Source organism: Dryobates pubescens, chromosome 1, assembly GCF_014839835.1.
Source record: "Dryobates pubescens isolate bDryPub1 chromosome 1, bDryPub1.pri, whole genome shotgun sequence".
In the NCBI taxonomy this organism is placed as follows: domain Eukaryota; kingdom Metazoa; phylum Chordata; class Aves; order Piciformes; family Picidae; genus Dryobates; species Dryobates pubescens.
In genome coordinates this window covers 61,931,703-61,946,220 of record NC_071612.1, presented here as the reverse complement: position 1 = coordinate 61,946,220, position 14,518 = coordinate 61,931,703, and the positions used below count along the sequence as shown (strand labels likewise).

Sequence of the window (14,518 nt, the reverse complement as noted above, 5' to 3'; positions counted from 1 at the left end):
ATTGTCCAGTGGTTTTCCTTGTGGGGTTTTTTGTCAGCATGTCAGGCATTACTAAGTCAAGACACCTTTTGGACATCAAGGATATTGCTTCTGTGCATTACTAGTATCAAATGTGCAGGGAATAAAATCAGGTTTGCTTGCTGTGACCTATTTTTCCTAAACCCACATTTACATGCCCTTCAGTACTCTGCTGCCTGAATCCAGTGCTGTCTTTCTGTCCTGGACAGCTGTCTGGCTAGCTGTCACCATCAGGCCATAATTTTACCAGCCTGAGGTGTTCAAGCAGAAGACTATTCCAGTCTTCTAATACTGCCTCTTGAAAATGAACATCAGCATGCAGCAGTTTTCTTAGCTCTCCTAGATCTCTTGGATGCAACATTATTCAGACCTGCCAAATTTAAATATCTTCTGGTGCTGGGAGATGCTGTTGAATGTTCTTCTTCTCGATTGCTAATAAGTTGGAAATGCTTCATCCTGGTAATGAGTGTTATCCTGCTTCTCCCCAAATGTTCAGTGACAGTAATTACAGCACATCCCTCCTATCTGTCTCATTAGCACCTTTACTATCTCCACCCAGTGACGGACCCTCGTCCTTTCTAGGATGGCCTTTGTCCTTACCACCCTCCATCAATCCTTCCTTCAGCTCCTCAAGAGACTTCTTCCCGAAGCTCTTTTGTTTTCAGAAGGTTTAAGCACTTCACAGCTTCTCAGCTGACGCTGGAGTGCTGAGCTCTGACATTTGCTGATGCTCTCAGTTTTGCACAGCAGCCACCTTCACTTTTAGCTGGCCTCATTTGCTCTTCAGCAAGGCATCAGCTTGGTTTCAGAGCTGTCATCCACATCCCCATTTTCTTTGTATTTTTCAGTAGTTCCCCCCAGTCAGATTTCCTGGGGTGAAAGACGTTGGTGTGGCCAGTCTCACGCTGTTCAAGAGAGCACAGTTTTACCTCCCCTTATTTTGGGCTAGAGCAGTGATTTCAGCACTCCCAGAAGGTGAGGTCTCAGTAATGTTGGATGTCTCTCCTCTCACTGATAGACATTTCATCCTGCTAGTTACCCAGCAGTGATGAAGAAGTAGTAAGATAAATTGTTTCCATATTCTTGCCCCTTATTTCTCTGCTGTTTTCTGGGCGTCTTCCCCCACATGATGAGTCTTCAGGCAAGAAGAGAAACATTTAGAGGATGGTGATGCAAGCCAACTACATAGTCCATTGTTTGACCTGTTTCTGTGTCTTATTTGCCCTATTCTCCACTGAATCAAAACTTTCAGGGATTAGATTAGTAAAGATTTACACCCAGGCTTTTCTGTCCTCCTTTCTCTCTCTTGGGGGAAGATCTTTGGCAAGATGATGGGCCCTTCCTCTTTGCTATCTTCCCTCCAGAGTACTTTAAGATGTCTTTGATCTGTATAATCCACACATTGTATCATCAGCTGCATCAATAGAGGCTGGTCAGGCAGTTTGTGATAATCCCAACTGAATTTACATTTCCAGTGCTTGCTCTGGGAGCATGTAGTCCCACTGCATTCCCTGCAGCCTTTTTCTGCTCCTCAGGACAAATATTCCTCAGCAGTTGCTCACCAAGTCACCAAGAGCAGTTTGATGGTTCCTACCCCATCTCAAAGGCCCCTGGATTTTTTTCTGTCTTGTTTGTATAAACCAGGTTCATTTTGGACACTGACAAAAGGTCAGATAATCATGTTATTCCCTAGCTCTGAGCTCAGAAAGATCTTAGTGAGCTTATCCGTGAGCCACTTGCATCTTACATGGCTGTGGGACCTGGGAATGGCACCTCCTTGTGCCCAGGTTCTACACAAACCTTGGCCAGGGCAAAGTGGGCACCATGCACACTTGTGCTGGGTTGAGGCAGCCCCCTCCCCCCACCACGGGCAGGAATCAACACTCAGGACAAACGGATTGCAAAAGTGATGAAAGTTTAAATAGAAAGCAGTGAATGTTTACAGACAACCCAAAGCGCAGTGACAAAGAGAGATCCCAAAGCAAACCCAGAGGCATCCCATTCCCACCACCCAAGGCCCCCAGGGCTCCTTCTTCCCCCTCCCTCTGCTGGGCTAGTCTCAGCTGGTCAGGTCTGAGACTGCCCATCCCCCCGTGGCTTTGGGCCAGCAGACATCTCCCCCAGTTACCGGCTGGCGGAGGAGGAAGAAAAGAGAGCGAGCGCTAGACCCCGCACTGGATCTTATAGTGGTGCGCAGAATCATGGTAGGAAATACACACAATTTCCTGTGTCCACCCCTCTGGGCTGGACTTCTGGACACAGGAAGTGAACACACCAAGGGGCACCCAGCTCAAACTGCAGCAACACTGCAGGCAGGAGGTGAAGCAACACAGTTGGACCTGTTCAGTATTCACCAGGAGTGTGCATTTCTCATGGAAGCTGGCAGACGGTTGGGAGCAGGCAATTGAGTTCCCTCAATATTTTGTTTGATTGTCTGGAAGTTTATGGAGGAGAGTGACAAAGTGGTTTTCCTGTTCCAGAAAGTAAACTAAATCTTGTGCCAGAGTCACAAAATCACAGAATGTTAGGGGTTGGAAGGGACCTTGAAAGATCATCCAGTCCAACCCCCCTGCCAGAGCAGGGTCACCTGGAGCAGATCACACAGGAACACATCGAGGTGGGTCTTGAATGTCCCCAGAGAGGGTGACTCCACAACCCCCCTGGGCAGCCTATTCCAGTGCTCTGTCACCTCCACAGTGAAAAAAGTTTTCCTCATGTTTCCATGGAACTTCCTATGCCTCAACTTCCACTTATTGCCCCTTGTGCTGTCATTGGGCATCACCAAGCAGAGCCTGGCTCCATCCTCTTGGCACTCATCCTTTACATAGTTATAAACATGAATAAGGTCACCCCTTAGTCTCCTCCAAACTAAAGAGCCCCAGCTCCCTCAGTCTCTCCTCGTAAGGAAGAAGTTCCACTTCCTTAATCATTTTTTGTGCCAGACTACAGCAAATGACAGACTACACAAACCCAGGGATGTGGAGGGTGTCCTTTCCTGCAGACCTGCTGGTCATGGTTCCTTAAAACCTAGCTGCACACAGAGATCTCATCTCTCCTCCCACTTTCCACCTTGCTGGAAGGTCTTTAAGTGTGAGTAAGGAGATTATGTGGAGAGGGAATATTTGCATTCCTCAGATACTGGGAACTTTGCAGGGAGAGAGAACTTGAACAGAAAGGATTGGTTCTCCCTTAATCAGAGCTGATGGGGGTGGCGGGCAAAGCTGATGGGATTTTGGGAGACGCTCTCCTAAAATGGAATAGTGGGAAGAAATTCCAGAGAGGGTGAGAGCAAAAATGGTGTGAGGAGTTCTGTATGTTAGAAGAGAGACCATAGGAAATTACCAACATTAAAGCAGTGCTTTCAGGACCTAGGTATAATGGGGGTCTTTTGGAACAGCTTGGAGCAAAAATGGTGGAAGGCAGAATTGCTGAGGACAAGCTGGGGCTGCTCTTCACTCAGCTCCAAGTGAAATCCTTGAGCAGAAGCTGGTGGGGATGGTGTCATGGGAGCTCAGCAAGCACAGTGAAGACTGAGAAGAGCACAGAGCTGGTGCACAACCAGGCTTGTGTGGTGATGGGAAGAGCTTTGCTGGAGACGGAGAGACAATGCAGAGCTCATAGCAGCCCAGTGAGCCAGCTGGGTGCTGGGCAGAGAGTGGAAGGGACACAGCAGGCAGGTGGAGACTTCATCACGCACCTCCCCTTTGATTTTTGTCCATTTTGAATCATTTATATGAATTTTCTCTATTTAAAAAAAATTTATTATTTGTAGGCCAGGCTTTCTGAGAGTTCCTCTGATGAGAGGACCTGTAAAGAGGGGTTCAGGGTGTATCTGCATCCCCTCTGAGGAACTCGCCATGGTGTCCTGCTTAGGACCTGCTGAAATGCTTGACTGCATCTCTGATGCAGCACATGGCCAAAACATGCCTGTGGTTGGAGTGCAGGGGGCAGAAGTCCTGTTGCTGGGTTATGAGTCTGTTGTGCAGCATCCATGCCTCCAGCTTCATGACGAGATGGCCACACAGGCCTGGAGACATGGGGTTGGGCAAGGCAATGGGGCCATTACTGTCTCTGTGGCAAGGATTAAGCCAAGCCTTAGAGGGACCTAGACAGGCTAGAGAAGAGGGCTCAGGAGAACCTCCTGAGGTTCAATAAGGCGACATCCACGGTCCTGCACCTGGCAGTCCTTGATATCAATACAGGCTGGGGGATGATGAGATCGAGAGCAGCGCTGCAGAAAAGGATTTGGGGGTGCTGGTGGACAGGAAGTTGGACATGAGCCAGCAGTAGGCATTCACAGCCTGGAAGGCAAATCACAATCCTGAGCTGCGTGGAAAGAAGTGTGGCCAGCAGATCAAGAGAGGGGATTCTGCCACTCTGCTCTGGTGAGACTTTCTAGCTGTGCTTCAGCATCTGAAAGGAACCTACCCTAGAATGGGTAGATTTAGGTTGGATATTCACAGTGAGGGTAGTGAAATACTAGAACAGGTTGTCCAGAGATGTGGTGGAGGCCCCAGCCCTGGAGACATTCAAGACCAAAATTGATGGGACCCTGACCAACCTGATCTAGTTAAAGATGCCCCTGCTCACTGCAGGGGGGTTGGACAAGATGACCTTCGAGGGACCCTTTCAACCCAATGCATTCTGTGATTCTATATCCATAACACTGGGATGGGGAAACAGCTCCTTGAAGTTGAAAGGCAGGAAAATCCACAGCTCCTGTGGCATATACTGGGCTCTGGAATATGTAGCCCCAGAAGAGTGCAGGGACTGGGAGCTGTTGAGTGCTGCAGTTCATGCCAGGCTCTGCATCTGCTTGTCTTGCATGCTGCTCTGGTTTTTGGCAATACTTGTGGCCCTTTTGCCACTTTAGTTGCTGGTCTTAGAGAAATCTTTTGGAGGCAGGCCTGGCTGTCCTGCTGACTGTGCTATACGTTACCATTCAAGCATCCTGGGGATTCCTGGTACAGAAAAGCTCACAGCTTTCACAAAGCCTCTTTAATTAACTTAATTCAGACATTAATGTGTCACAGGGAATGTCTCTCAAGGGAAGAAGTCTTTCATTTATCACCACTTAGCCAGGGAGCATTATATTTTCCATTTGCATCCAAAAGTTCATGACGAGAGTGACAATTAACCACTGACTCCCCAGATAAGGTTTTGCCCTCTCAGCAATGCAGGTGCATCAGGCAAGAAGGACCTGCTCCCTGCTGTCCCTTACAGCCTGCAGTGGCCAGTTTTGGGGGGATATATCACAACCACCCCACTGATTACAGAAAAGCAATGTCTGCTGGCCCTGGGAAAGCCTCAGGCATGTCATGGTGGTACCTGGGGACACTGAGTCCAACTGTCAGCCTAACACCACTATGGCCATTAAGCTATGTCCTTAAGTGCCACGTTCACACATTTCTTGAACATCCCCAGGGACAATGACTCCTCCACCTCCCTGGGCAGAGTGTTCCAATGCCTGACCACTCTTGCAGTAAAAAAGGTTTTCCTAATATCCAATCTAAACACCCCCTGGCACAATTTCAGGCCATTTCCTCTCATTCTGTCACTTGATACTAGGGAGAAGAGGCCAACACCCACTTCACTACAGCCTCATTTCAGGTAGTTGTGGAGAAGTCTTCCCTCAGCCTCCTCTTCTCCACACTAAACACCCCAGTTCCCTCTCCTCATAAGTCTTGTTCTCTAAACCCTTCACTGGTTTTGTTGCAGGGAGGTGATGGGGCTACGAGCCCTCAGAAAGACTCCTCTCCCCTGGGAGGGGCATAAAATAAGCTGCCTGCAGGCAGAGCCTCGTGGCTAGTAGGAGCTTTACAACAGAAGCCTTGGAAGCAAGCCAAGACTTAAGTGTAGCTGGTGTTGGTGCCGCCATGCCAGGACGTGGGTACCCGTGACAGGTGGGCTCTGTCCACCCCTGGCTGCGAGAGACTTCCTGTGCACAGTGTGGCACCAAAATGTTTTTCAGAGGTTGATTCTTGTTCCTATACCTGCACAGGCTTTGTTCAGGGTGCACTAGGGCTTCCTGCCCACTGCTCACTGCCTTTGTCTTCTCCTTGTCTCACAGGTGAAGGAATGGTTGTGCTTGAACTGCCAGATGCAGCGGGCTCTGGGGATGGACATGACCACCGCTCCTCGCTCCAAGAGCCAGCAACAGCTTCACTCTCCTTCACCATCCCCCTCCCACTCCCCAGCCAAGCACCCAACGCCCTCAGCTGTGGATAAGTCCCCATCAGCCACCCGCACCCTGCCGCCCGAGCCACCCAAACCTCAACCCACTACCCCGCAGAGGGAACCGCACGGCCCAGGCCAGCCAAAACCTCAGGAGGCGGCCAGGTCCTCTCCGCAGCATCAGCAAGCCAAGCCTTCCTCCTCTGAGCAGAGAAAGATGGCAGGAGATGTGGGGGCAAAGCCAGCCGCCCCAGGCCCTGGGGCTGGAGCACCAGAGCAGCCCCAGGAGGGGCTCACAGGGAAGCTCTTTGGCTTTGGGGCGTCCCTCCTGACCCAGGCGAGCACGCTCATGTCCGTCCAGCCAGAAGCACCCCCTCCAAGCCAGCCGTCTCCTGGCAAAGTGCCTCCAAAGATCGTGTTCAGTGATGCCAGCAAAGAAGCTGGCCCCAAAGCCCCGGGGGCACAGGGCCGGGCTGGTGCCACGCCGGCGGCGAAGCCGGGCAAGCCGGAGCAGGGCGGCAAGCCAAAGGAAGTGCCGAAAGCAAAGGTCTCGTGCCCCCTCTGCAAAGCGGAGATCAACGTGGGCTCCGGAGAGCCCCCCAACTACAACACCTGCACAACCTGCCGGCAGCAGGTCTGCAACATGTGTGGCTTCAACCCCACACCTCACCTGGTGGAGGTAAGAGGGGCTGCTGGGGGTGGGCGTCTTCTGATCCGAGGGTTGGAGCTTAAAATGGAGAAAAGATGGTGCGGTTTCCTTCAAGGGTTTAAAAAAGCCTTTAAGAGGCTGCTGAAGCAAAGTTCCTCCCAGGGGAAGCCCCAGGGCTGGAGGCCATGGTCTTCCACCTCTTGACAAAGACACAGACTTCATATGTGTACACCAACTTCGTGCTGGTTTCATGCAGGAAGCAGAGGAAGGGGTGGCTGTTGTTTGAGGCAGCCCTGAGCAGTGCCCATTGCTCCTCAAAGGTCTCCAGTGGTGAGAAAGTAGAAAGAGGTGGTGCAGGTTCCAGTCTCCAGCAAGCATCCCCCTCCTGGTGCTGTGGTTGGATGCCTTGACCAAGTTTGTGATGAAGCTGTTGAAGGAAATTCTGTAACTCCTACATCCTCAGATGGTGAGGTCTCAAGGAAAATGGTATAGAGGAGACAGTGGTAGGATGTCAGCAAGAGTATTTCAAATCAGCTCAGAGCACTCAGTGGCCCACTGGCACTTGTTGCCCTCTTCAGGAGGCAAAGGCCTCACTCTGTTATGCCTGGGGAATGGGCTGAGCATGGAATGGATGCGGAGACATCCACAATGCTGTTTGGATGTGAATTGGCTGGGTCCCCTGCAGGCTGCTGAGATGGAGTGCAAGGAGAGGACTTCAGTGAGGTTGAGGTCAGCCAAGGTCCACATGGTCTTACCAGCTGTAGTCAAGGAGGTCCCAGAATTGTTGTGATGCCCACCCAAAGCATTGTCCCAAGCACCAAAAAGCATCTTAGCCAGCTGTAGCCACTGACACCTGGAGAGGAGTGTGGTGAAACTGGAACTCAGCTGGAGCATCCTCCTACTCCTTCCACCCTGGTAGCTAGGGAAGATCTTCCAGACCCTTCAAGAAGTCTTTTGTTAAAGTCTAGACCCTCATCCCCTCCTCCACAGGTGATTCAAGACACTTAGGAGAGGCGGTCCAGGGCTTTCTTCTGGAAGTGCTGCATCTGGCAGCCAGTAAGACACAAAACCAATATCATCAGCACATGGAAAAGCTAATGGGAACTTTAAATGACCAGGAGCAGGACTGCCGATCTTGGCTCCGCTCCGTGGCAGATAATTGCATTTTATGTCCCTAGCTCCTCCCTGCAGTTTCAATTACACACAGTCATTTTCTTCTCTTCCTGAAGCTGCTGCTGCTGCTCATGGTCACATTTCTGGTGGAGGAGGGCTGCTCTCCTGGTGCAGTGTGCAGGTGGAGGTGTAAGCTCCTCAGATGGCCACTTACTTGTGCATGATGCTGCCTCAGGGGAAACACTCTGCTCATTGTTCCTACCACCACTTCCTTCCTCCCCGAAGGGCTTGGGTGAGAAGGTGGTGTGCAGATGCTGAGTCCCTTGAGCAGGGCTGGAGCCCCGTGTTGGCGTGGGCAATGATGTGTTTGCAGGCTTCAGAAAGCGCTCAGGTTGGTGAAATGGCTTTAATGTTCTCCTCTTGGCACCCACCTGTTAACTAATTAATTAGAGAATTAATTTGGGGTTAGATTGTAGCTGATAACATGGTGCTTTCTGCAGGTATCACAGAAAGGTGACCTCTCTCCAGTGCTTGTCTCCAGGGTCACTAGCTAACACCAGGGATTAAATTTCACATTTTGAAGGCTGGACCTCAGCTCTTGCGTAAACATCTTCAGGTACCTTTGGCAAACTCACTCTTGCACATACGTGCATCTGAGGGCTTCCTGCTGCTGCTCATCACTGCCATATCCGCACAGAGTCCCCTCACACAGAGTGAAGACCCACAGCAAGGGCCCACCTGGGCTTTGTGATGCCTTCACTTTTGCTTCCCCTTGCACAGGATGATTATCTAGCTGAAAATAGCTGGGCTGGTTTAGGGAATTTACTCTTTTTAAGAGGTGAAGAAGAAATGCAGCACTTGAGCTGCAGATGCTCTTAACAAAAACTTTCTGAGGAGAGGGAAACGTTACAAGATCTGTTCATGCAGCTGGGCTTTAGGTTTGCTTGATCTTCTGAGAAAATCTCTCTGTGGTCTGATCCTCTTTTTGCCTGCAGCTCACATGAGCTTGTCCCAAGCCCTGAGATTTGCACAAATAGCAGAACTCGCTCTTTGAAGTAGTGAGGCTTGATCCATTAACTGCTTTATGAATTAGGACCTTGACTGTAAGCTGCCCTTGGAAGTTGTGTGGAAGCTAACAAGGAGATTGGCATTTGAGTCTAGTATGTGCAGAGGAGCGTGAGGTGAGATGGGCAGCACGCTCAGCCTGGGCAAAGCTGGTGAGAGGTCTGGAGCACAGGTTGTTGTGGGGCTGGATGACCCCAGTGGTACAAGGGGAACTGGAGAGCACCCTGGCAGCACTGCTTTGCTGAGGACCCTGGCTCCATGGTGGTATCACACATAATGCTGAAGGCAAAGAGCTTCCTAACACTTACTAACCCAAGTGCTTCAGCATGTGCTGACTTCCAAATTCATCACATCTGTTGAGGCATAGCCCCCACAAGTGTCTGAGGTGGGGATTAAGGGAGCATGTGGTCAGAGTAGATCTTTAAGAAGGGGGTGGAGGAGCTGCATGCAGAGAGACCCCATGAGCTGTACTAGCCTGTCACAGAGGTGAGATTGTTAAGCTGTTTCATGCAGCTGGAAGCAGACCTCCTGCTGCATGTCTGTGTGTGTTTCTGCTGTGTGGATGGGCAACCAGCAGGATGTAACAGGTCCCAATTAGCTGAAAACACAGGAGGGACACCTGGTCCAACCTCTGGGCTGCTCTCAGTAGTGGTGGGGGTGCAGGAGGTGCTTCTGTCTGACCATTGCCATTATGAAATGGGGAGAAAAAAATCAAAAGAGAAGTGCAGAAAACAGGGATGGCTTTTGCCCCTATCTGCAGTGCCCTAAACCTTCTGATTTCCCTGGAAAGATGCATTTTTATTTACCCATGGTATTTTCATCCCCGTCCCACTCCTGAGCTAAAGATGGAGCTGGAGGCTCCAGGTCTCTGTCATCCCCTCCCACCTTCTGCAGCCGCCTGGGGAGGTATCCAAGGAGCTGCCTCCTCCCCTGCACTTCATTCAGCCAAGTGCACTCAAACCCAGCAAAAGAGAAGACTGAAGGTGCTGCTTTTTCTGTGGACTCACTGGCTGAGATGCCTGGGTGCCAAGCCACAAAAAGAAAAGGTGACTTGCACGTCCCTTGGTGCCTTTGCTCTGCTGTGGGCTGAGTGCTCATATAGTCTGTTGCAGGAGAAGGTTGCTCCAAGAGCATCCTGGATAGTGCTCATGTAGTCTGTTGCAGGAGAAGGTTGCTCCAAGAGCATCCTGTCCATGAGAAGCTGGGTAGTGCCTCCAAGCTCTCAGAGGTTGCACAAGAGAGCTCCACCAGCAAGCCTGACATTCCTTTGGCTCTGGGTCATAGTGATTATGGTCAGAAGATGATGGGGAGGACTGGGTACCTGGGGCACTTGAAGAGTTCAGGTACAGTGACCAGAGTGGTGAGGGGGCTGGAGGGGAAGTCATATGAGGAAAGGCTGAGGAGGCTGGGGTGGTTTAGCCTGGAGACGTGGAGACCTAGAGGGGACCTTACTACTCTCTACAACTACTTAAGAGGAAGTTGTAGTCAGGTGGGGGTCACTCTCTTCTCCCAGGCAACCAGGACAAGAGGGCATGGTATGAAGCTGCACCAGGGGAGGTTTAGGTTGGATGTTAGGAGGCACTTCCTCACAGAAAGGCTGGGCAGCCCACTGGGATGGACTGCCCAGGGAGCTGCTGGAGTTGCCATCACTGGAGGTCTTTAAGAAACGATTGTATGTGGCACTTAGTGGCATGGTTTAGCTGATGTTGTGCTGTTGGGTCATAGGCTGGAGTGTATGACCTCAGAGGTCTTTCCCAGCCTCAATGATTCTGTGATTCTGTGACACAAGCATGGCATTCCAGCAGCACATCTCAGGGGAAGCATGTGGGCCGTGGTGGCCCATGGCTCTGGCAGCTATGGGGGACCAGCAGACACCAGAATTGTGCCTGTCCTCCGCTTCTGCTCACTCGCCACAGTAACACATTACCCAGCTTTAAATAAGTTGTTTACACGAATTAGCAGAAGTACAGGTGCCTGGAGCTTCCTCCCACCTCATCACACCTCCTCCAGGAGCTGGCTCCTGGCAACAGCACCATGAGCTAGCTGTTCCCACCAAGTCAGAGCTGGCGCTCTGGGACTCTCCCAAATTCCCTACAGCCTCAGCCTTGTGCCATGCAGGCAGCAGTGTTGCAGAAGTGAGTGCTGGGCTATTTCTCTGGGATTCTGAGGAGTCAGGCCTGTTTATGGCAGTCTGCTAAGGGACCAGCTGATCTGGCAAGAGCTGACTCATACCCTGATTGCCCTGCACTTGCATGATGCTCTCCTGGTAACCCTGCTTGACCCCAATTGACTCCAGGGGTTTTGTGTTAAGCAGCAAATGAACTATGCATGTCGTGCCACTAAATAAACATGGCAGGATGCCCCTCTGCCTAATTAACCAGCCTGAAACAGGAGTGGTGACAACTTCCCTTGAAGAATGCTGCTGATCCCTGGGTGCCAGGCCAGGACCTTCAACAGGTGCTTTACCCTCAGGAGGAGTCCTCTTATGCTCTGTGGTACTCACCAGCCCACATCCAGGTCCTGAAATTGTATTTGTTTCCTTGCCTTCCCCATGCATTATGAAAATCAGCCTTTTCTATAACACTTGTGTGGTCATGGGCATGCTGCTGCATCTTCCTCTCTGGTCTCACCAGGCAGTGCCGTTAGGTTCCTCATTATATATCATATCCAACCTGCTTATCACATCCATATATCATATCTATACTGAGGAGTGCTGAAGCAGGCTGCCCAGCGAGGTTCTGGAGTCTCCTTCTCTCAAGAGATTCCAAATCCACCTGGATGTTGTGATCTTGGGCAGCCTGCTGTGGGTGCCCCTACTTTATCAGGAGGGGTGGACTAGATGAATCCCCACCACGCTGGGATTCAGAGTTTATCCTACATGTGCTATCACAACTCAACAATATGCAGGAGCAGAGTTCACTTAAGTCCTTCATGGGACATGTTCTGCTGCTCTCCTTGTACCTGCAGCCTGGTAACCACAGATGGCTTTCTTGCAAAGAGCTTGAGTCACCATATCAGATGCTTCCCAGAAAGCCCTGAGCCTTTCTTTCCATCATGCTCCAAGACCTCCCACTGGGAAACTTGGACCCCTAGCAGAAAGGCTCCCCAGGGCATGATGCTGTGGTTTGAAGATGCTGATGCTGAGGGTGGGGCCAAGCTGCCCTACTTGCAGAAGCCACTGCAGCAGCTCCTGCACTTGGCTGCAGGGAGGAACACCTGTGAGAAAGGGAGTTCAATTAGATGGAAAAGACTCTGCAAGATCAGCCCTTGTGCAGAGCAGGGTGTCACTGCCGGCAGCCAGAGGATGGCTTAGAGAAGGGGAGGGGCAAGGGGAAAGCTTTTGTGGCAAAATTGGTTTGGTCAGCACAGAAATTTCATAGAAGCGGAAAAGCAAGCAGGGAGGAACGGCAAACTCCTGGCTCACCTGCCCTAGCTGCAGGTGGGAGCCAGCAGCCATGAGCCCATGCTTGGTCCTGGTGTGCCTTGCCTCCCTGCCCCCTTCCCAAGGGTCCTTGCTCTCGCTGGGAATGTAATTAGCTGGCAGCTCCCAGGCAAAGAGGATTAGCTGGGTTAAGAGAGTTCCTCCAGCTCAGCACTGTCCTAGCGTGGAAATCCCAGCCCTGGTCTGGGGCCACATGTGTCTCCTGGGCAGCCTCACCAGCTCCTTCCAGGGGGAAAAGCAGGATAGAGGTGCCTTGAGAAGTACATGCCTCCTGCCCTCTGGAGCACAGGCACTGCCCATGGTGGGGGTCTGCAGCTCACCATCCTGAAGAGCCTCATCCTCTTCCTACGTGCAATGCTGTACCTCTTCAGCAGGGGCATGAACCCCTTCCTGAAGAGCTGCTTGGCCACACGTGGTGATGGGACAGGTGGGCAATAAGCAGGGACAGGTACTTAAAGTTTCCATGTGAATCCAGGGCTGGTTATTGCTGCTGGGCTCAGAGAGCTGAAGGGTACCAATAGACATCCCCCTGATGCAGCAGGGAGCAGCTGTTGTCAGTCACCCTTTTGAGACTGTTTCCCCTGAAATGGGGCATCCTATGCTGACAGCTTGGCAGGATCCCCGAGGCTCAGCTGGACACTGAGACAACAGCTGAGTCCCCTCTCTGGGGACAGGAGGAGGAGCGAGGTGGTGCCACGCTGGAGGGTGGGCAGGGACTTAGACCCTGGAGTTGCCTGCAGGAGGAAGGGATAACCAGAGCTGTGGGCCACGGAGTGCAGCACCTGCTGGGTTTCTCCTGAATATTTGTTTAGAAACTCATGATTTTTGAGCAATTCCCCAGCCCTAGGGGTATAAACAGCCAGGTCAGGCACACACATTTGTCAGGCCGAGGGCGCTGCACAGGCCAGCACCAGATGAGGTTGGCTGCGCCGGGGCCAGCCCTGCAATCCCTTTACGGATTGGTAATTAACAGCTCGCTGTGACTCAGGAGTTTTCTCTCTGATTAACCCACTGTAATTAAGCTGCCTCCTGCTGCCAGGCTGGGCCATGCTGAGCTCTCTGCTGGCTCCTCCCTCAAGCACTGGGGGCTGAAGTGGGGTTGGGGGACAGTGGTGGCAGACTGGGCTGACTTGAGAGTGGAGTCCTGCCGGACAGGTGAGGCACAGTGTACATGGATGTCCCACTTGTGCAGTCCATGTTTCTGTGGCCCTTGTGGACCCCACTGCTGGTTTTGTCTGCAGAAGCCCATTAGAATCATAGAATCCATAGAATATTAGGGATTGGAAGGGATCTAGAGATCATCAAGACCATCCCCCCTGCCAAAGCAGGATCACCTAGGGCACACCACACAGGAACACATCGAGGTGGTGTTTTAAAGTGTCCAGAGAGAGAGAGAGAGTCCACAACCTCTCTGGGCAGCCTGCTCCAGTGCTCCATCACCCTCGCAGTCAAGAAGTTTCTCCTCATGTTGAGGTGGAACCTCCTGGGTTCTAGCCTACGCTCATTGTTCCTTGTCCTAGCACTTGGGCACCACCACAAAGAGACTGGCACCTCAGATATTAATAAAATCCCCTCTCAGCCTTCTCTTCATTAGATTTGTTGGTTGGCAGCTGGCTGAATACAAGTCAGTGTGCTCAGGTGGCCAAGAAGGCCAGGAGCATCCTGTCTGGGATCAGAAATGTTGTGGCCAGCAGGACCAGGGCAGTGCCCCTGCACTCAGCACTGGTGAGGCCACACCTCGAATAATGGCTCAGTTTTGGGTCCCTCACTTCAAAAAGGACTCTGAGGTGCTGGAGCATGTCCAGAGAAGGGCAACAAAGCTGGTGAAGGCTCTAGAGCACAGGTCTTTTGAGAAGCAGCTGAGGAAACTGGGGCTGTTCAGCCTGGAGAAAAAGACTGAGGGGAGACCTTCTCATTTTCTGCAACTACCTGGAAGGAGGTTGTAGTGAGGTGGGTATCAGTCTCATCTCCCAGGTAACAAGCAATAGAACAAGAGGTACAGCCTCAGCTTGTGCTAGGGAGGGTCAGGTTGGATATCAGGAGAATTTTCTTTGCTG

At 51.5% G+C, this 14,518-nt stretch overlaps 1 protein-coding gene across 3 annotated transcripts in view; it reads left to right on the top strand.

The window, feature by feature from the left end:
- Positions 1-14,518, top strand: part of BSN (bassoon presynaptic cytomatrix protein) — a 123,828-nt gene that overhangs the window by 61,962 nt on the left and 47,348 nt on the right. For all 3 annotated transcript variants that reach the window (XR_008462534.1, XR_008462533.1, XM_054166916.1), the window contains exon 3: positions 6,089-6,871. Coding sequence is in view for 1 of the 3 variants with exons in the window: in XM_054166916.1 (XP_054022891.1) it covers positions 6,089-6,871 (783 nt within the window). In the remaining 2 variants the exon portion in view is untranslated. The remainder of the gene's footprint in view (positions 1-6,088; positions 6,872-14,518) is intronic.